General features: G+C 38.2%; 1 protein-coding gene across 2 annotated transcripts in view; it reads right to left on the bottom strand.

Moving 5' to 3' along the window:
- The window catches only part of STK26 (serine/threonine kinase 26), a 54,093-nt gene that overhangs the window by 17,671 nt on the left and 13,001 nt on the right, over positions 1 to 23,421 (bottom strand). For both annotated transcript variants that reach the window (XM_042973817.1, XM_042973816.1), the window contains exon 3: positions 4,616 to 4,846. In XM_042973817.1, the coding sequence (XP_042829751.1) occupies positions 4,616 to 4,846 (231 nt within the window). The remainder of the gene's footprint in view (positions 1 to 4,615; positions 4,847 to 23,421) is intronic.

Raw genomic sequence — 23,421 nt, 5'->3', positions numbered from 1 at the left:
TTCTGAAGACGGATGGTGGTGATAGTTGCACAGCAATATGAATATACTCACTGCTACTCACGGTAGGCTTAAAATGATTACAATGGTAAATTTTATGATACATATTTTACCACAATAAAAAGGAAACAGCATGTCAAATTTTATAGAACTGCAAGGGACAGGAGAGATCATCTTGCCAGATGCTTTACTACCCCTGAATCATTTTCTTCCAAACTAGAATGCCTTGTCTATACTCCACCCTCATCCAAACCATGTTCAAGTTCTTGTTCAAATGCTACTCGCCATCATTCAGGTTATGGTACTTGATGTACCCACAGATAAGTGGGTAATATGAAGCAAGTTAGATATATCCATCTGGGGCTAAGGAGACAGGCTAGAACCAGAGACATGAATTCAGAAATTGTCAAGATAAAGTAAATGAGACTGACCAGGGCAAGTATGCAGACTGAAAGGAATGCACATAGTAGGGCACTCAATAAATGAATAAAGGCCTGCTAAACTGAATCTAATATGGGGCTCCTTAGAGGTGTGTTCTGTGAAGTGTAAAGCTGTATTTATTTTGAGGGAAAAACACTGTAAGAAGGAGAAAATTTTTTCCTCTGCAATTTCCTTCAAGTTTTATAAAAAAATTCTCCCCCCCAAATTTTTTTTAACTAAAGAAGATTCCAGAAACATTCACCATACACTGGGAATAAACACACACAGAAGTCTCAGGAAAAACAGTGAGAAGGTCACAAAATTTTGCAGACTCTATTCTGGAATATTTTACTTCAATCACTCAATTCCTTTTTCTTTTTTGATAAATATCAGTGGCGGTGGTATGTGGAGGGGGGCATATTTCCTTAACATAAACAGAAATCTAAAGGCGATTTTCAGCAGCAAATAAAGGCATGATTCAAATTCTATTCAATGCCCGAGTGAGCTTCACTTTAAGATTTACATCGAACTAGAAAAATATTTAAAGATTATAAAAGATTTTTCCAATATTATGAGATCAGAAGGGAAGGGTTTGCTTATGTTAGCACTCTTCATAAAGACTAACTTTGTCTCTCAAGAAAATCTGCAGTGAACTAAAATTAAAGCAAAATACTGTGGTCATACTGATGTTTGTCTGGTTTTTACTCTTGTTTTTAAAAATGAAGTTATACAGTGAGCTCAGTCAAAATGAATACCTTGTACATTTTTGTATGTTTCAAGGAAATCACTACAACTGAATACAGTTTCAGAGAGCATATAATTTTCTCTCAAATGCAAGAACTTTTCCTCCAGCCTACAGTGAGGTCTCGGCTATGTATGATATCCTGAGTAAAGACAACCTGAGAAAAACCCATATCATACTCTACTCAATTAACTTGACTCACAAAATCCCCTATGTCATCTGAAATGGAAGGATGTGCCACAACGATTGATAATGCAGTTCCCTGATGATACTTAGATGATGTAGCCTTGAGTTATATTGCCTGCATTAAACAGAACCTTGTTATATTTGATGTGATTTTAGTTTAAAAAAAAAAAAAGCAAGCCCACAAAAGTCCCATGTTGTAATATAAACTGAAAACAAACAAGTTGGTCAATTTAAATAAATGATATTAAAAGGTTATAAAATCATAAGCTATTTCTTTTCCTTTGTCTGTATATATGAACATGTGTACAGAGATAATACACACATTTACTTACTTTAATGTAAATAGATTCAGGATATAAATAACTAATATCAGCCATATATAAATTTCTACAATTTTATCAAGAAGTGCTATTTTCTTCAAAGTAGTCCTTCACATTGTGGACTTTAATTAATGATGGGTAAAGGAGATAAAAATAATTTCAATTTAATCCTTTATGAAGACATCATGGATAATGGCTGTGTATCATTGGCCAGTCTAAGAACATTCTATAATCAAGATTTGGACAAAACAATCAGATTTATTTATTTAAACATTAAGTACTTATTGGATGACTGGTACATGTACACTATGAGGGGAATTTTTTAAAAATGTGAACTCATACAAATAAATAATACAAACAGAACTATAATTCATTTGCCACGAGAGTACTGAACATTAATTAAAAATGCTATAAGCAACCAATAAAACAGTCAGTTGCATTTCGGTACCCAGTTTCAATATAATATAGAAAACTCCATTTGAAATAGGGCTTATTTAATATGTTAAGTCAGTTCCAAAAATAGCTTATCTGTTACAGGTGCCTAAGAATAGCAAAGGTTTAAATTTGCTCTAGAGTAGGTCTTGAATTACCAGTATTCAATCCAGAAAGTGTAAACCAGAATGAGCAAACACACAACAACCACAACCACAACAACAGCAAATTCCTGAGGCTGTCTTAAACCAAGCCTGCTATGGGATCAGGAGGGAGACCTAAACATATTGAGACTGAGCGATCTCTCAGGATTCCTAAAAAGAATCTGACCCGCTAAATAAGTTTTGTAGGAAAGACTGCAAAAGCAAAATATGCCACAAAGAATCAAATAATTGTGTGAGAGTAATGGCTAACACTTAGAAGTAAATTGGGGGGGGGGGCGCCTGGGTGGCTCAGTCAGGTGAGCATCCGACTTCGGCTCAGGTCATGATCTTGCAGTTTGTAATTTCGAGCCCCCTATCTGGCTCAATGCTGACAGCTCAGAGCTTAGAGCCTGCTTCAGATTCTGTGTCTTCCTCTCTCTGTTCCTCCCTTGCTCCCTCTCTCTCTCCAAAAGAAATAAACATTAAAAAAATTTAAAAAAGTAAATTGTATAGGAATTACTGGCATTATCATCTCCTCCTGGAAGCCTTTCCTTCACACCATTAGCCTCTCTTCAAAGTGACAGAAGTGACTACTTGTTTATCTGTGCCCCATCTGTACCTTGTACGTACTTAATCACAAAACCTGCACCCTTTTAGTACAATATGGGATTGTGAACTCCTTAATGACAGGAGTCACTCATTTTTATATCTCCAGCACCTAATACAGTGTGTGACACGGAGCGCCTGGCTGTTTAATGCTTTACTCTACTGTGCATTCACACCACATTCATCTAATTCATGTAATATGAGAATAAACAGGCTTAGTAAAAAGAAAGTGAAATTCATGATTTCTGAATCGGTAGTAACTAATATGGATAGATAGATTACCCTAGGGTTTATTTGGTCATTAGAATATAAAAAATAGCATTCATTCTTATGGAGGCCAATAGCTAATGAGTTATAAACACACCCCTTTTGGCCCAGAGATAGATGAACAAAAAAAACCAATGAACCAAAAAACAAAAAACCTCTTCCTCCCCTTGTAAACCCTGAAAAGCAAAAATCTAACTAGTATTGCCTTCCTTTGAAAAACTTTAACATGATAAAAATTTTTAATTTTAAAATAATTTTAACTCTAACCTAGATTTTTCTAAGTTTATTTATTTATTTGAGAGAGAGAGAGAGAGAGAGAGAGAGAGAGAGAGAGAGAGAGAGAGAGAGAAAGCCCCAAGCAGGCTCCGCACTGTCAGCGCTCTGCAGGATGTGGGGCTCGAACTCACAAACCATGAGATCATGACCTCAGCCGAAATCAAGAGCTGGATGCTTAACCGACTGAGCCACCCAGGAGTCCCTTAAGCTAGATTTTTCTAACTATTTATTCTTCAAATTTCAATAGACACGCATCCCGACTTCTAACTCTGGAACCCAAGAACTCTTGTGTGTGTGTGTGTGTGTGTGTGTGTGTGTGTGTGTGTGTGTGTGTGTTTTAAGTTTATTCAATTTGAGAGAGTGAGAGAGCACAAGCAGGAGAGGGGCAGAGAGAGATGGAGAGAGAGAGAATCTGAAGCAGGCTCCAAGCTGTCAGCTCAGAGCCCAATGTGGGGCTCAAACTTACAAAATGTGAGATCATGACCTTAGCCGAAATCAAGAATTGGATGCTTAACCAACTGAGCCATCCAGGCGCCCCTAACTCTTGGGTTTTACTAACCAGAGAGTATTCTGTTATGCAGTCACATCTCCATCTGCTGCAACTTAAGGTGTCTACTAATTCCATGATCCTGGAAACTAAAATTCCAACTTTTGGGAAAGGTGGGGGGGCAGATAGTGTTCCATTTGACTCCACTTCCACACGTATTTATCATGTGCTTGAGATGTTCCATGTCTTATGCTAAATGTGAAAACCAAGACTGGTTGAACTAAACTCCCTGCCATCAAGGAGCTCATAATCTGGAAGGAGAGAAAGATGTGTAAATAACCACAACTCAATGGAATAAATGACATACTTACATATTCCATCAATGCTGAGGTTGAGACAGACTGGACCATTGAGAATAATGTGTGAAAGCCCAGGGGGAAAGCTCTTTCCTGACAAAGGATGTGTCTCAAGGACCAGCTGTATTACTGCTCCTCCATTGACCCAAAGTTCAGGTGTGGAATAACGGTGCAGCTGAGCACTGGGATGCATTCAGGACACAGCTGCTAAATCTAAAAACGGTCTATTTGGCACTATAAATGGAGCTGGATTCTGCCTGGAGCCCAAAGACTGCCAAATCCTAATTTAAGACACTGCCTTTCAAAAAACAGAATTAAAAAAAAGAAAGAAAAACTTATAATGAAAATACCTTATGACTTAAATAATACAACACACACATTACCTTTAAATATGATCCATAGTATTTTGTTACATATGAGCTGTCACACTGACTCAAAACAGTTATTTCTTGCTGAATGTCTTCAATTTCATCTTCGGCTTCCTCGAGGTCTATGATTTTAATAGCAACCACTTGCTGGGTACGGTTATCAATTCCTTTGAAAACTTCTCCAAAGGAGCCTTTCCCAATGCGTTCTAACTTTGTGAACAGTTCTTCTGGATCAGCTATGTTATTCTAAGGGGGTGGGGGCAGGAAAGAGAAAGAAAGAAAACACAAATGTTTTGCATCAAATTTTTTGAAATGAAGGAAAATAAATCACATAAGACAATAACACATTTTTAAAAGCATATAAACTCCCTTGACTCTCCACATGTGCTTTGTTAGGGCAATTATAATCCCAAACAGCCAAATAGTCCATATTCTACTAGATCACCCACACTAACCGGGCTTAGCTGATCCTGTTACCACAAAACAAGCCCATGCAGCAAAATGTTATCTCTGATGCCTGTCAAAGGGCCAGGTACTCTTTACTTTGACATTGGCCTTAGCAACATTTTTTTTCTAGATAGATTTCCTCAGGCAAGGGAAACAAAAGCAAAAATAAACTATTGGGACTACGCAAAAATAAAAAGCTTTTGCACGGCAAAGGAAACCATCAACGAAACAAAAAGGCGACCTACTGAATAGAAGATATTTGCAAACGATACACCCAATAAGAGGTTAATATCTAAAATATATTTAAAAACTTATACAACTCAACAACAAATAAACAAATAATCTGATTTTTAAATGGGCAAAAGACCTGAACAGACATTTTTCTAAAGGCATACAGATGGGCAACAGACACATGAAAAGATGCTCAACATCACTAATCACCAAGGAAATGTGAATGAAAAACAAAATGAGATATCACCTTACACCTGTCAGAATGGCTGACAAAAAATAACAAGTGTTGGCAAGGATGTGGAGAAAAAGGAACCTGCATGCACTGTTGGTGGGAATGTAAATTAGTGCAGCTACTGTGGAAAACGGTATGGAGGTTCCTCAAAAAAATTAAAAATAGAAATATCATATGATCCAGTGATACCACTACTAGGTATTTAGCCAAAGAAAATGAAAGCATTAATTCAAAAAGATAGATGTACCCCTATGTTTATTGCAGCATTATTTACAATAGCCAAAATATGGAAGCAACCCAAGTGTTCATTGATAGATGAATGGATAAAGAAGATATGGTATACACACACACACACACACACACACACACACACACACACACACACACACACGATGGAATATTACTCAGCCATCAAAAAGACCAAGATCTTGCCATTTGTGACAATATGGATGAAACTAGAGGGTATTATGCTAAGTGGAATAATCCAGACAGAGAAAGACAAATACCATGTGACTTCACTTGTATGTGTAATCTAAAAAACCAAAACAAACAAAAAAACAGACTCTTAAATACAGAGAACAAACTGATGGTTGCCAAAGAAAGGGTGGGGGGCAGATTGAAATAGATAAAGGGGATTAAAAGGTACAAACTTCCAATTATAAAATAAATAAGTCACAGAGGTAAAAAGTATAGCATAGGGAAAATAGTCAACAATATTACAATAACATTGTTTGGTGACAGATGTTTACATTTATTGTGGCGAGCACTAATGTATGAATCATTACCTTGTATGCTTGAAACTAACATGACACTGTATGTTAATTATACTTCAGAAATATGGGGCCAGGCACTTTTTAGGATGAAGCAGTGGACTAGGCAGGGTCTGCACATTAATGCAAGGGTAGCGATGGTGACAGAGCACTTAACCTGAGCTATAAAGTAGGTAAATTGTTTAAAATTCTAACATTCTGGCAGCAAAATATTACCTCTTAACTCTTCTTCTCTCTGATATTCCAATTATTCCACCTGTACTCCTAAACCACCATGTAAACAACACAGAATGCAAAAGGCTCAAGAATCTACAAGTTTTTTTTTTTTTTTCTTTGCCTGGGATCGTATCTGTATGTAATATTTTCATTGATGGTTGAAATAAGCTTCTTCTCTGCCTTGATCATAAATGCTGGTGCTCGTTTGGAAATGGTAATATGTTGAACTTTTGCAACTCATCCCACAGTAGGAATCTAGAAATCAACATTTTGCTACAATAAAATCTGGAATCAAGCATAGGTGTTTTAGGTTACAAATGCCTCGGTATGACTTCTGCTCATAAATTCACTGTCCTTTCCTGATTCAGAAATATCCTTCACCTTATACAATTTTTAATCCAAATTTTCCTCCAACAAGACAATATTTGTATCATTATTTAAACTCACATTGCCGAATATATACTCCTGATCCAGTAGAAACACAGTATTTCCAAACCTCCCCCAAATAGGCATGTTATTAATTTATACCTAAATGCGTCAAAATATAAAAGGATGCTATCTAGTTCTGGTGAGCTACATGTATTTAATCTGTCAATTGGACCTAGATTATCTCTTCATTTACTACAATTTTACCTATTCAACAATTTCAGGAGACAATTTCAGAGTTAGCATGATCCCTTAGTTCTTCTTTTATTAGACAACAAGATCATCAAAGCTTATTTTTGTTTCTCATCCAGTTCTTTGTGGCACTGTCATCAAACAGACCCACTATGATCCCATTAAACTGCCTGCCTTTGAGTAACCTAAAAGCTTATGCCTACTTTTACAGAATGTCACCAACTTTTCTTTTTTCAACCTGTCCAAAATTCAGTTTGTACATGACCTGCTTAATTTATAAGCTTCCCCATTCTCCTCGATTGGATTTTTTCCATTCCTCAGAGATGCACTTTCCATGTAGTAGTCTCTTTGATATTTGCAAGCTACTTGTTATCCCCTCCCATCTCTATACCCACATAGAACAAATATATCTGGAGCTTCCATATGGGCTTGTAAAAATAACTTAGATTTCCAGGAGGCTGCAAATGGGTCTTAACGCTTACATTTTGTTATATACCTTCTCTAAACCTTGAGTATCACCATCATTATTGACTTCCCTGTTGTTCCCTTAGCAAGACATTGTACTTCGTTGTGATTAATATTATTTAGCAGCTAACCCACAAGTTACCTCTTTCTACTTGTGGTGATGGTTCTGGTCTTTCCAGTACTTTGTGGCAGAAATATTCACCAAAGCTTTGTGATAGGTTTACCTCTCAGTAAGTTCCTAAATTCAGTGGATTTGGAAAAAGAAAAGTAATAAATCTTTCCATTTTTCTGATATAGCTACAATACAAATCTGAAGTTGTAAGTATACCACTGACTAAAAAAATACATAGTGTGCACTCCCTGATAATACATTCTGGACTAGCAAGTGTATTCCTTTAACTTTATAACAAGATTTTGTTGTAAGCAACAAAGATTAAATCCTAATCTCCTTAATTCACGTTTTAAAAGGATTTGACTGAAACAATCAACTCCAGGGAGAACATGGCTGTCCTATAATAAAATGAGTTTCTGAAAGTATGTAAACAAAGATTTAAAAATCAAGTCACATTTTGAATTTTAAAAAAGCTCTGAAGTGAATCCTAGCTCATGAATAGCTTCCCATCATAAATCCAGGAATACCATGTTGGAGAAACAAAAAGAGAAAGTTCCATCATTTACAATGTTTGTACAACTCTTCACGAGTATAATAATCTCACCTCCCTGTCTACCTGAAGGATAAAGATCCCTGCCCTGTTTACCAATTCCTGAATCTTGGATAGATAATACCCAAGTACTCTCTTTCCCTTCCCCATCTCACCAGCTTCTTAAACCAAAGTATACCAAATCTTTATTAAGATAGGTTTCCTTTCTGTTTTTCGTGCAAGGGCAGAGTCAAGCAAATAAATGGTAAACATCGCAAGTAATGCAATAGAAAACGATCTATATGTATACACAATGGAGTACTACGTGGCAATGAGAAAGAATGAAATATGGCCCTTTGTAGCAACGTGGATGGAACTGGAGAGCGTTATGCTAAGTGAAATAAGCCATACAGAGAAAGACAGATACAATATGTGTTCACTCTTATGTGGATCCTGAGAAACTTAACAGGAACCCATGGGGGAGGGGAAGAAGAAAAAAAGAGGTTAGAGTGGGAGAGAACCAAAGCATAAGAGACTCTTAAAAACTGAGAACAAACTGAGGGCTGATGGGGGGTGGGAGGTAGGGGAGGGTGGGTGATGGGTATTGAGGAGGGCACCTGTTGGGATGAGCACTGGGTGTTGTATGCAAACCAATTTGACAATAAATTTCACATATTTAAAAAAAGAAAAGATCTATATGAAGAAGCTGATTGGCCTGCTCATTCACACCACTCTTCTTCAGAATCTCTAAGAAAGTCACGTCAAGTCAACTCCCTCTGCATCCAAATCAAATCTTAAGAATATTAAAATATTAAAGAAAAAGAAAATTAATATTATATTAAGAATTTCCAAAGAATATTAAAATCTCCTACTCTTCCTACCTCTACTGCAAAATCTCAGTTTACTACTATATCTGTATTTGCATTGCCTTCTCAAAGCTGTATTGCAGGATGGAGTTCTAAGTTATGTAGCAGCAAATGGGAGGAATGGCTACATTAACTTCACATTGATTTAAAACTAATGGTAGTTGATTTCTACATGCCCCACAAAAACAGGTCCATGCAAATGGGAACTTCACAGGTGCACCTCAGGACACTTACATTATTCCTTGACGTTCTGTACTTGTCCTTTGCTTGGATTTGAACTCTTCAGCTGTAGTTACACTATTACAAACTTGAGTCTTAGACAGAAGTTATCATTACTAATAAAACAATAACCGGCAACAACCTTTCACTACGGGAATACTCTTAGGATGTCTAAAAGGGATATCTTACTGTGGCAAGTCAGGGGCAGAGGGAAGAAGGCTTCCTGCATACTTAACTCACAGAATCAGGGGGCTGGAAGGACTCATAAGGGTTCTCTAAGGAGTCTTCACTCCTGGCTAAACATTATTATTTTGTTTATTTATTTTGAGAGAGAGAGAAAGAAGGAGCACAAGGAGGGGAGGGGCAGAGAGAGAGTGAGACAAGAATCCCAAGCAGCCTCCACACTGTCAGCTGGAAGCCTGACATGGGGCTCAAACTCACAAACCGTGAGATCATGACCTGAGCCGGAACCAAGAGTCAGACGCCTAAGTGACTAAGCCACCCAGTTACACCAGTACAACTTTTAAAATGCAGATACCTAGGCCTCATCCCCAAACTACTGATTCAGGATCTCTGAAATTAGGGCCCAGCAATAAGTTCTTGTTTTAAAGTACTACAAACTACTTCCTATGTAGTCATTTTGGCACCAGACTTGACATCAGCATTGGGAACCACTGAGCAGACATCTGAAATTTGTATCCTTGATTATAGGGAACTTGTCACCCCTATTTTTCCTCGGCAAGACTGTGGCTATCTTCTAACTGTGCACACTGAAAGTGGACAACTTAGGAGATTAAAATAAAACCAAAGGGACTTTGGTATTTATATATACATAGCTATACTTAAAAAATTAAGTCTGCAATACTTCTAAGGACACATCTCTAAAATTAGTGCCTACCCTCAAATAAGACCAGAAAAGTAATATTTAGAAAAACACACACAATGTAACCCATACCCCCCCACCTTTTTTTTGTAATTACTTCAGTTTATTCCTTCACTACTCAAGAGGCCAGGACCCCAGGAGACGCCACAAAACAGAGGTAGGATAGCCCAGAGTGCAATGGCTCATACTCTTTGCATAAATATCCTTGAACATTTTTTAACACAATAGTCTATGTGTTAATAGGGTACATAATAGGTTCAGATCTAATTGATGATGGTTTTGAGTTACCAGTCAACATTGGCAAAGAGTAAAAGTTTAGCTACTAGAAAATGGGTACAAATTGTGGGAAGGTGGTGGTGGAGAGGGAAAAAGGTTTCCCTCGAACGTCTTAGGGTCCCTGGCTGGGTCTGAAAATTAAACTCACAAAGACTAACAGAAGAAAAGCATATACATTTACTTCATGTCAGTTTTACATGACACCAGAGCCTCCATAAGGAAATGAAGACTCAAAGAAATGGTTAAACTAATGTATTTTGATGCTAGGTTGGAGAAAGAGTGAGAAATTGTGGAAAGATGTGACAGGACAAAGAAATGTGGTGAACGGGGGAGACTTAGCAAGGCCAGTTTGTTCAGATTCTTCTTGGCATCCTGTTGTCTTTAAAGATAAGGATGCTCCTTTCTTTCTGGTACCATGAGAACACCTCTCACATGAGGATCTTATGACCTGCTTCAGGGAAGGAGGGCAAGGAGGACGGGAAGGGGCAGAGTCAGTCAGAGCGACCTTCCTGCTTCTGCTACTTTCTCAAACTCCTTTACCTTAACATATTCAACATGCCAAGGTGCTATATTTTGGGATAGCATATCCTGAACCCCATCAGGGGCATTGGGACTAGGCAAAATCAGGAGGAACGAGAAAACTGTAGACACAATTAGAATTGGCTTTGAGGTGGGGACCTGGAAAGCCAAAAGTAGTAAAGAACCAAAGGTACAAAATCTAGTTTCTTTGAATCTGAGGTAAAGTAAAACTTCTAGTCTGGAGCTGAGAGTAAAAACAATAGAGTTAGGGAAGAAGAGGAGGTAGATTTCTCAGAGAATTTGACCAGGAAGGGCCGACTGCAAGTGAAAGAACCCTCAAGAAGCAAGAACCCAGCTGAGCAAAGCTGACCTCACACTAGGTTTTGCACTTGCCTCCCTACCTTAATAAAATCCATACTATGAATGCTCTTGGCTACATACTTTTTGCACTTTACAAAGCCTACCAGTGACTCGCTGATGAAGAGGGGTAAACAGGAAATGATGAGCAAAGAATGTGCTAATGATATCAGGCTTAGAAAGGAAGGCCTCTTACTCTTTTCATAGTCTCAAGTGGTAACACCAGGAGTGACCTGCTGTGAACTGAGGATGCCTAGACAGTTACAGAGAATAACTGAAAACTGTAACCCAACAATATACTCAGGACTAGAGATGCACCCACTTCTCCCAAGCTAGAGAGGAATGCTTTTCTGGATTACGTCCATGTCTATATTAGTACCTGTCATCTAACAAATAGAATGCATAGAAGTCATTTTCTAGGGGCTCCACCAGCCTCACCTGCAATTAGTTCTATTATGACTGCCTATGTTAAGATTGTTTCAATTGCCCTATAACCACTTCTTCAAAAGGTTGTTGAGTGTTTCCTAATCGACATACTGCCAGAAAAAAAATAAAGATTTAAAGTCAACAGCCATCTATCTCTCAGCACTGGTTGTGTTCAAGACGACCGGACACTATCTTTTTATTTTTAAGTTTATGTATTTATTTTGAGAGAGACAGAGGTAGCGCGAGTGGGGGAGGGGCAGAGAGAGGGAGAGAAAGAGAATCCCAAACAGGTTCTGTACTGTCAGCGCAGAGCTGGATAAGGGGCTCCAAACCACTAAAATGCGAGATCATGACCTGAGCCAAAAACAAGAGTTGGATGCTTAACCAACTGAGCCACCCAGGCGCCCAGACACTATCCACCTTTTTAAAGTGCTATATATGATCCAAGCACAGCTGACTTCTCCCTTGATAGAACTGTAACAGTCACAGGCTTTTACAGCTGGAAGGAAATGTATAGGTCACTTAGACCAACTCCTTATCACCACCATCAGTAACAAGCATTTATTGTATGCCCACTGGGTCCCAGGCTAATACCATCATATGGAAGCTATGAAATTTAAGGCCATTTATGTCAAAATGATGGCAGAGGTAGGGAGAGGTTAAGAAGGGAAACAGAAATCCTGAAATTAAAAGAATGATAGGATCTTTGAGATGGATGGGAACTTAGCAAATATCTGATCCAAAATCAATTTTTATAGAGGAAAAAATCCTGTAGCCTACAGAGATTATAAATTGTTCAAGGATATAAGGTAGTTAACTGGTGGCAAGGCTCAAACTTGAACCCAGGTCTTCTCTTAAGTCTAAGAAGCTTTCACTACAGCTCGGATTAATTTGTAACTTAAATTTTATCCTTTGGCTATAAAACCAAAATTATTTTCCATCATGAACAGATCACGGAACTGTCCAATGTGTACTTAGTAATATCCTTACGCTTAAAGAGTCTGAAAAATTTTAAAAGAATTTGAAAAACTTAAAATAGAATGTTCCTCTTCTCCAAATGATAGGATTTCTTCCAATTTTGGAATCACTATGCTATTGATTGATCCCTGTAGATATGCATGATTACCAAATGTTTTATACTACAATTCTACAGAGGAGTGACCTGTATGTAATTTTGACTTTCTGGCAAGGTTACTATATTTGGCCCATTGTTTTTTCATGCCAATAACTAAACTGGAATGCACTACCCTCTGGAGTGTGGGAGGCAAGGTAGCGATGGTATTCCAAACCATGATACCCATCAGATCCAACGTCCGGAAGTCAAGCGCTCCAATTCCAGCTTTCTCACACTTCCGTAACCCTTAATACTAATGTTTTCCATTCTGTTCATTTGAAAAGATCCTCAAATTGATGAAATTGTCCAAGAATAAAAATAATACTTTTGTTCTAGATTTTATATGGGCATAGAATTGTTCACATGACCATGTGAAAACTCAGATTATTTTAATAATAAGAATAAAACAAACTCATATTTTTTTCTAAACTTTTGGAGAACATGATGTTGGCAGAGTATTCTTCCACTTTGTACAACCTCAGGTTCATATTACAAGTATCTGATAAAAATTTATGGAGTTCTTAAGAGACCTCTGAGATTTCTATTTCTGAAGTAAAATATTGAGCTGCACTATATTTTGTCTGTGACAGAATAAGAACTAAGGTAAAAACTGGTATGTCTGTACATGTTTCAAATTAAACATGGAGAGTTGGGCTTGAGGTCAATCTTCTTTAGGTGGTCAGTCATCTGAGTTTGTATTTCCATGCTTGAGAGCTCAAAATATTTATCTAGGTGCATAAAGAAAATGTTCCTAGTTTGCCTACTTTTATGGCACACTCTCATTTTTGTATCTCTCTCAGAAGTTATTAGAATTTGCTTTTGCAACATACAGCAGGTGTCAAATTGCCAGGTTTTACGTACATGCAATGAAATAAATGAACTGTAGTCAAAAGTATGGTTACAACAACCCTGGTCTTCCTCGTGGTCATCAGACAGCATTCTATCAACTCACAGTGGAGCCCCCGTCTTTGCTCACCACTTAAAAGGCACTTTTGAGATGGATGAGGCAGCCCTGATCTTACTGGCAAAGGATAAAGTCAAAGGCCTCATACAGTATTATTTTGTGCTCTTAAGCAACAATTTAAGCTTCTAGCAATTCTGTGCATAGCAACAAGAAAAATGTGTTCATAAGGCAGAAATAAAATTAAGTCTATAAGCACTTTTTCATTTTTCCTTTAGTTTATTATTCCTATTTTTAAATGTACCTCATTAGCAAAAATACTTAGAAAATATTCTAGCAAAGGATAACTTCATTAGAATTATTACGAAAGGTTTTTCTTTTTAAGTTTATTTATTTATTTGAGATAGAGAGCAGGGGAGGGGGAGAGAGAGAGGGAAAAAGAGAATCCCAAGCAGGCTCCACACCGACAGTGCAAAGCCTGATACAGGGCTTGAACCCATGAACCATGAGATCATGACCTAAGCTGAAGTTGGACGCTTAACTGACTGAGCCACCTGGGCACCCAGTACGAAAGGTTTTGACGTCGCAGCGTGAATAACATAGCAGTTTAAGGAGTTTCTCCTGCTGAACAATTTTGAGTCTACTTCACCTTTAAGAACAAAAGAATAATTGAAAATATTCCTTCATCGGAATTCCTCCTACTCAAGAGAGGATAAAAGAGCTTCCTCTGCCCCCCTAATGTGCTTTCTCCTCTGTACCCAAGCTCAGGGCTGAGGGAAAGAACAATGACGTAAGCAGGACACATTCTGGGACATGAAGAATGTGGTTCTTTACACATGTTGGTAAGACAGTTCAATTTACAGTTGAGTAAAGAAGAAAGAGACATCTCTTTGATTCTATTGTCACTTTACCACATATCACAGTTTTTTCTAAAGAAAAATGAAATGCAGAAAGAACGAGATGAAATTCAACCATAACCTCCCCCCACTCTTGGAAATCCTTCAGAAACAGACTCCTAACAGGCAGTGCTTTTATTAGCTCTATTTCCTATAGAGATCTTTAAATTCCTGTTATTTTAATTGAAATTAGAAACGTCACACTATTCTGTTCAGCCAGGTAAATCATCTTTGGATTGCAGACCTCTTAAATTAAAGGAAATAACTAATTGTGTCGTTTTGACTAACTTTCTGGGATTTGAAGTTCCCTGAAACCTTTAATTATAGCCATGGGGCAGGGGAAGGAAACATCCTGCAAACAATCACATTCTTCTCTCAATAAACCAAAAGTCAAGGCTATCATCACAATAAATGCTGGATGCAAATTCCATTGCATCATTTAGCTCACTTCTTTCTGACCTTCCAGCCACTCCAAAGGAAGAAGGAGGTCTGGTTTCTTAGAAGTAGTACAGAGGTAAAGAAAGCAGAGAGGTCAGGCAAAATTGCCTTAATTTTGCTTATCCCGGAAATGACAAGAACTCAGCGATTAACTGTCGGCTTCACCATCTGTAAAATGAGGGAAAGAGGTGGGCTCAATGATCTCTCGATCCCTTACTGGTTTGACACTGTGAATGTGTGAGGTATTAGAAGCCAAGTCACTTTGTTCTCCTCCTCCTCGTATCAATAGCAGTTGCCAAACTCTAGTTTTGAAGGAGTCATTAAGTCAGGGGATGAATTGGCACCAGCCACATGGCTGATTTTATAGTGGTAATGGCACAGTGGCTCAAATGAAAAGTTCCTACTATTCTACTGTTGCCGTAAGGAATTCAGAACCACTAGCAAACTGCATTCAAGTCCCAACTCTGATACTATAATGAAGCAGGCTTAAGAATAAGGATGGGTAAAGAGCGACAGAGTGAGTTACTGTCCAGACTGACCTCTCACCCCTCACAGGGGACCATGTCTCAGGACATATGAGTGACTGCTCCAGGAAGTGAAGGGGGACCAGAAGTTCAGCTTGCATAGGACCTGAGGTTCTGTTAGTCTTCCTCTAATTGTAAATTCAGAAAGTAACATAATGATACTTGCCCATATACAGAACTAGCACAACCACCAAAACTAAGTGCCCAGAGGGAAAATTTCACGGGTATCTTATCATGTACCAAACACAATTGCTTCAGTGAATAGTACCTTAGACATACAAACTTAAATGCAATGCTCCATCGGGGAACAGTTTTACTTTCTTATTTTTGAGCCTTTGAGTCATGCCATTTTCTCTGTCAACACCCGAAGTCTTCCCCATCTCTGGAAATACCACATCCCTTAAACAAACAAACAAACAAACAAACAAACAAACAAAAAACACAAAACACACCTTTCCAACTCCCCAGGGTAACCTGATCACCTAACAGAATCAATTGCTTCACCCCCTGCCCTCCCACAGCTTTTTGCTTGAACCTCCATTACAGCACACATTTTATTATCTTTGTATTCTCTTTCATTGCCATGATCTTTCCATTTTCTAATAAATAAGCTCATTAAGGATGGGGCTCCGTTTGCAGCCCTTGGATATTTGCAGGGTGTTTACCTGGGGCCCATCTTTGGATGCAATCTTTGGCGTGAGGTTATCCTTTCCTTTTTTAATTTATTTTATTTGAGAGGGAGGGAGGGAGGGGGAGGGAGGGAGGGAGGGAGGGAGGGAGGGAGGGAGAGAGAGAGAGGGAGGGAGGGAGGGAGGGAGGGAGGGAGAGCAGGAGCCCAATGTGGGGCTCAATCCCACAACCTCAGGATGACCTGAGCCAAAATCAAGAGTCGGAGCCCAACTGAATGAGCCATCCAGGTGCCCCTTGAGGTTATCCTCTCATTTGTAGTTTGATTTCTGACTTTTGGTGCAAAAGAGATGACATTCAATAAACTGAAGGATATTAAACTAGGTATGAAATTCTAAGTCAATCCCTATTCTCACATGTGATTAACATAATAGCAACTTTCCAAAGTGACACCTTTGAGATTTTTTTGTTTCCACTGGAGAGTTTTTTAGGTTGTAAAACAGCAGTTCTTCAAGTAATATGGAGCTATACCCAAAAGCGAGTTGGTAGTAGCCATATATACAAGGATGCATATCAGCAATACATGCAATTATGATTCTGGAAGCACATCTGCAATCACTATTAACCAGAGCCACATGACTGCTTTGTGTCCTGGAGAGTCTAGGGCAATTTCATACTCTAATGCAGAGATTAAAGGTCTCGAAGGGCAACAGTCTGTGTATCAGTCTGCCGTACATTTCTTTTAATTTACTTGGGCTAAACACATATAGAAATACACAATTCAATCAGGGATCAGGTTTAACCATAAGCATTAATGGGAAAATAAAGGGATTATTACTGACTAGACAGGATGTTATATAAATACGGCCTGGGATTGATAACAAGCTCTAACTATAAAATATTCATTTGGAAAGGGTGATGAGGCCATACAATGAAAGGAAGACAACGACTCCGCTAATACAGAAATGACAGAACAGGTATCCTAATTTATTCAGGCCATTATTTAATCAAACCCACATACAGGACATTTTAATGTGATGGACCCTGACAGCCTTATTTTATGCTATCCATACAGGAGGTAAAATAAAAGGATGCCATTCTAGTACTTTCAGAAATAAACACCTTTGGATAGAATCTAAGGCAGAGACACCTCATATCAGATATCGAACTATCACAGATAATGTTACGGTGAATCTTTAGCACACTTATTAAAATGCACGGGATTAACACAAAATTGATTTGCTTGCTGCCTATCTTCCTTCTAGATGGGGAACTCCAATTAAAATCAATAGGTTTGAAGCTTGTAAGCACAGCACTAAATTATTAACACCATGAGTTCTTTCAGAAAATTAACACTGATTGAAAAAGTGGAATTTTACATAGACTTACCTTTTCATTCTTAATGAGAAAGTGGCTGCGGTATAATTTCCCTCCAACATTTTTCTCTTTAATCAAATCTATACTTTGAACGGATTTAATCAAATTGTATTTGCAAGGAGTTACCCAATAGAATCTTAGGACTGAGGAAAATTACCTCTTAGGTCCTGCTGGCTTTAACATTCTATGATCCCAAGAAAATGATACTGATGGCACAATGGTGTCAACAGCAAAGAATTTTAATCTTGGCAAATACAAAGAATAGGGAGGAGATTCTAGAATACTCTAAAAGAATGGTCACTGATATTTTCAACAATCCACTCTGGGTTTCCCCAGAGTGAAAAATACCACCAGAGTGTCTGTTTATGTGTGTGTATGTGTACAGGGCTAAAACAATAATGCTTATTGTTAATTTTTATGCCCTATCTACTTCTTTAAATCATTTGAAGCAGTGCGTTCATAAACAAGAATACACCCAGAAATCAAGTAAAAAAAAAAAAAAAAAAAAGGGATGTCTGTGTCGGTAACAGTTGTACCTGAAAACCTAAAGTAAGAACTACTACAAGGAACATAAAAGTTAGCTCTGTAATCAGCACCATGATCCACCCAACATATAGCAGAAATTAGCGGACATGAACAAATCTGCTACACTAACAAAACAGGGGTGCATTTCAACATCCTCCCTGAACTTTCTCACACCCATCTGCATCCCACCCTACACTCCACTGTCAACAGCACGTGTGAATATCCTAACCCCTATCTCTAAAGGTACAGATTCGGCAGTGTTTTTTTTTTTTTTTAACATTTATTTATTATTAAGAGACAGAGAGACACAGAGTGTGAGCAGGGGAGGGGCAGAAAGAGGGAGACACAGAATCTGAAGCAGGCTCCAGGCTCTGAGCTGTCAGCACAGAGGCCCGATGCGGGGCTTGAACTCACAAACTGCAAGATCATGACCTGAGCCGAAGTCGGTCGCCTATCCAACTGAGCCATCCAGGCGCCCCATATTCAGCAGTTTTAACCACCATTGATTTGTGCTGACATTGCTGAAATCTGTTCATGTTATCAAAGCACAACACTTGACAAATTAAATATTCAAATAATGGTGGGGAAATGCTACTGAAATTATGAAATATCTACTAATAGGGGTTGAATCTTTTTTTACTTAAGTTTATTTGTTTTTTGAGAAAGAGCGTGTGTGCACATGTGCATGCACACATGAGAGCAGGGGAGGGACAGAGAGAGAGAGGGAGAGAGAGAATCCCAAGCAGGGTCCACACTGTCAGCACAGAGCCTGATGCAGGGTTTGAACTCACGAACCATTAGATCATGACCTGAGCCGAAATCAAGAGTCAGTCGCTCAACTGACTGAGCCACGAAAGTGCCCCTGAATCTTTTAATTTTTAACAAATACCAAAATAAACAAAAGGCTGTTTATATGTTCTCTGCACAACTGTGGCTAGGATATCTTATTAGTCAAAATTTATAGTCTTTGTTCATCTAGCAATCAACAAAACTGCAATTCTCCGATAAGTATAATCAATATCTGGTAACAAATTTTAGTACGTGTACAAAATCTGACTTTTTCCTCCAAAAAAATATGCTATATGGTTTCTTTGGGAACTTTAAAGGGTCATTTTACTTTATAACTGGAAGTAACCCTTATAAAATACTTGGCTTTTTTGATTTTATAACAAGTGATTTCTAGCTGGGGGTGGGGTAGGGAGGGGCAATGACAAACACATAACCTCAGGATGGAGACAAAATGACAAAGTTCCCTAATTAGTTCTTGAACTGCCAGAGCCAAAATAAGCTTGATGAGCAATTCAAAGTAATTAAAATGCTTTGAACAGTGTGCTACCCAAAAAGATCTGTGATCTACAACTTGAGCTGACTTGTACCCTATCATTTTACAGCCCTAACCAGAGAGAAAGTACCACTCACCAAACAAATCCTCACTGCCCACCCCGAAAGGACCCATAAAACATTTCTGAAAAACACAACCTTAGAACTCCCTTTGTCCTTTCTTGCCTTGGCGAATTTCATTCCGTTCCTTCCTTTCCCTTCTTCCCACCCAGTCTTAAAGCCAGGCCTGTTCAGCTACCCAGTGATGCCTTTCCCGACCATCTCAGCAGCCTGGTTTGACTCATCTTTCCCAGGAATTTCTGGACAGGCTAGGAGGGAGCCACTGCAAGTTTTCAGCAGATGAGTGGAAAAATCATGTGTTTCAGGTAGTTCCATCATGTCTGCACCTAGCCCCGAGTCTACTTAGTGACAAAGGCCAGAATGCCACGATAAAAGAAGAGATGAGGTCTGACACTTTCTGGAAACAAAAAAAACCCTCACAGACCTTCATGGTTAACTGAATATGGAGATAAAAGAAATCAGCAGCAAATTACAAATAATGCCTGCTAGTCTTTTTTTCTCTCTCGATAATTTTGTGATCTACCAATATAATGTTTTATGGCTGATAGCACCTCCCCCCACTAAATCAAGTAGTTAGGCGGCATTTGATAGAGCCTGATTATTTCATATGCTATGATCTAATAATTTTAATGCATTTTGATTAAGTACTATTCTCCGAGCTGCTGACAAGGTACCTGAGATGTTAATTGTAGGGTGAAGACACTCATTCAGTACAAGGAGGAAACAAACGTGATTATGTCTGACACTTAACACTCTATTCACTTTCCTTCTCTAATAGATATCAGTCTTTAAAAGAGTGATAAAAGCAATCAGTGCCCTCCATTGTGTTCCTCTATAAAATTCACTCACTTTTATTTTCTTGTTCTAGAAACTAAGAAAAATATTAAAATGTACCTGTGTGCAGACACACACAGTTTATCACATTATCATTACCAATGCAATTTTCCATATAATTCAACCACTAAAGTTTATGTCTAGAGAACAAAAATGTCTATCTATTTAGCATTACAGTAATGGGACCAATATGCAAGTCACTTTAATAAAGAGAAACTTTTCTATTATCTTCCTGTATCGCTAACCTCAGAGCAAATATTATAAAACGTTTCCTTTATTTCCTTTATTTGGATTAGCAATTCTCAATGTAATGTGGTTCCATACCCGAAGACAGTGGTCAGCAAACTGTTCTGTAAAGGGCCACATGGTTAAATGTCTTAGGCTTTGTGGGCCAGGTACGGTTTGTGGTCTCTGTCACATATACTTCTTCCTTTTTAATGACTCCTTAAAAACGTAAAAACTATTTTTAGCATGCAGGCTCCATACAAACAGGCTGCAGGCGGGAATTGGCCCTTGGCTATAGTTCGCTGACTGCTGGTTGAAGGAATCCACTGTATGCAATAAATAAACTCCACTCTCCTAGATCTAGAATGGTCTTAGTTTGAGGAAACATGAACTTAAATCATTTTTCTCCGTTTTGTGGTTCAGATGACAACTGGGGTTGAGAAAGGCTGCATTCGATTCACAAAGGTCCAAAATTACTGCTGGAAAAAGGGCATCATTATTATTTTCAAAAAACACAGGCATTCAAAACTATTTAACTATGGAGAAGTTAAAATCCAAAATTTCCAGAAGCTTTTGTTCAAGGCATAGGCCAAACATTACAGCCTTACTACCTCCTGGTGGAAACGTCATTACACATAGTAGAAAAGTTGCTACACATGAATTGCCTCAGAAAATTAATTACATCTAATTCAAAATCGGTTTGGAATAGGTACCTGATCCCTTCCATATATACATAGGTACGTACGCCTCATCTTCTGTAAATAATGGCCTAGTCCAGACCCCTGAGCAGAATCCCCAAAATTCAGTTTCAGAGCTTAAGGGTTACCCGCTATAATCTCATCACCTCACATTTGAGGAGATGCACGCAGGCATTATTCCATAGCATAGAGGAACAGAATATGCCACATTCTTCATTCTAATAGCTAGGAAGAAATGATTTAGTGTCCTACCAGGAAAAAAATAATTAAATCCTCAAGCTCTGGCACCACTCGTCTGTATGAAATAAAAATATTCTTTCACAATATACAGATCATCTTTCCAGTTAGGGTTTTTGAAAGATCATCTCAAACTGTGCTTCGTCTTTCAATCAGGATCGTACTTACACTATAACTGCCTGACATACTGCCATCCAAACATACACATGCCAGGGCACGTGGGTGAAAGACTCAGTGTAGGCAGGGGCCTGCAAGCCGCGGGCTGAAAACGATCTTCATTTTTCAGGTATGAAGACCTTTATACCTTTTACACTACTGAAAAGTTAAAAGCCAACAATAGAGTAATACAGTATTCAGTACCCATCAGTGTTCTTAGAAAAAAGCAACTGGATTACATGCTACTTAGAACTCTTCTCTCAGCCAAGACATAAATCAAGTGGTGCTAAAAAGTCATTAAGCAAACTTATTTTCAAGTAAATGTGAGATGCTACTCAGCCTTGCAATGCTCCAAAGAACTGTTTTAATCATTCCCTGAAAGAGACTTTTATGGCCAGAACGTACTGGAAAAGTAACAATAATATTAAGTCCAGTCATTTGAAATAAAGATAACTTCTCTTTAGCTTCTCCCCTTCCCCCGACCAAATAATAGTCCAAATTAGCCAAATATAATCCACTGATAATCTAGCGCTTTTCCTTGTTAATGAAAAGTATTCATTTTGCCTACAGAGGGAAAAAAAAAAAGGCCACTCAAAACGACTCCAAGTGTCTAGAAACAATTTATTGGCTCAGTACACACGCCATCAAAAAATTGCACATCTTAAACAGAAAAGCAGCTGAAATCACCATCCCTATGATGTCAGCTCTTCCCCCAGATCTTCCACAAGCTTTCTCCCGACCCGAAAGACTACTTATAGGCATTTTCTTGCCACAACAAATCAATTATGTAAATGTAACTTTTATCACAGAAGTCATAAACAACAAGAAAGAAATGAATTACTATTACCTCCCCAATTTCCTTTTCTGTTAGCTTTTTCTCCTCTCTGCAGAAAGTAGAGAAATTTCCCATTCTAAAAAAAATACACAGAGAATTCTCAATCTTAAAAGCAAGAGGCTACTTTTTCCCCTTCCTTGGAAACACTGTCTTTCTCTTCTTCCAGAGTCCAATACCTTTTCCCTCACCTACATTTTCTGTTTGCTCATGAGGCAGCAGTAATCCTCTGGTATTATGAAATTCTACCTTCCCTAAACAGGGTTTACACTGCAGCCTCCAAAACGATGCCCGAACCTCAGCAGATAGAAGATCCATAGCAACAGCGGTAATAGTTTTTTTTTTTTTTTTCACTTGCTATTACCAGAAATCACAGTCCAAAAAGACGACCATGGAGGTGTCACCTATGCTAAAACCTCGAAATTGATTTATTATTTAACTAGTCAAATCCCACGTTTTCATTTTATGTGCCCTTTGGGAAGCCTGTGACAGAGTAAAAAAAAGATCTTTCAGTGACAGTCACCATTTTTCATGAAGAGATAAATAGTTTTTTTTTTTTTTTTTAAAAAGGCAGCTCTCTGGGTACAAGATTGTGTTTGTCACTGAAACAGAATCCAGTGCCCTGCCTCCTCCATTCCCCATCACCTCAGAATATACAGTGTAAAGTACTTATAGCAATTTTAGTTTCAAAGTAAGAGCTTAGACACAAATGATCACAAGTTTCTGTTAAGCAGAAATCATTTGTATACTACCCACATGCCTGTGATTTTACTCACAGGTAAACCAATTTATATTTATCCAAAGCAATTCCTTCAATGCAATGATGCTCTGTAAAACTATTCTATGGGAGAAATTAGGCAGAGAATTGAG

The sequence above is a fragment of the Panthera tigris genome, chromosome X (assembly GCF_018350195.1).
Source record: "Panthera tigris isolate Pti1 chromosome X, P.tigris_Pti1_mat1.1, whole genome shotgun sequence".
Lineage (NCBI taxonomy): Eukaryota > Metazoa > Chordata > Mammalia > Carnivora > Felidae > Panthera > Panthera tigris.
Note: the sequence above shows the minus strand (reverse complement) of the source record. Positions and strands in the feature narration are given on the sequence as shown.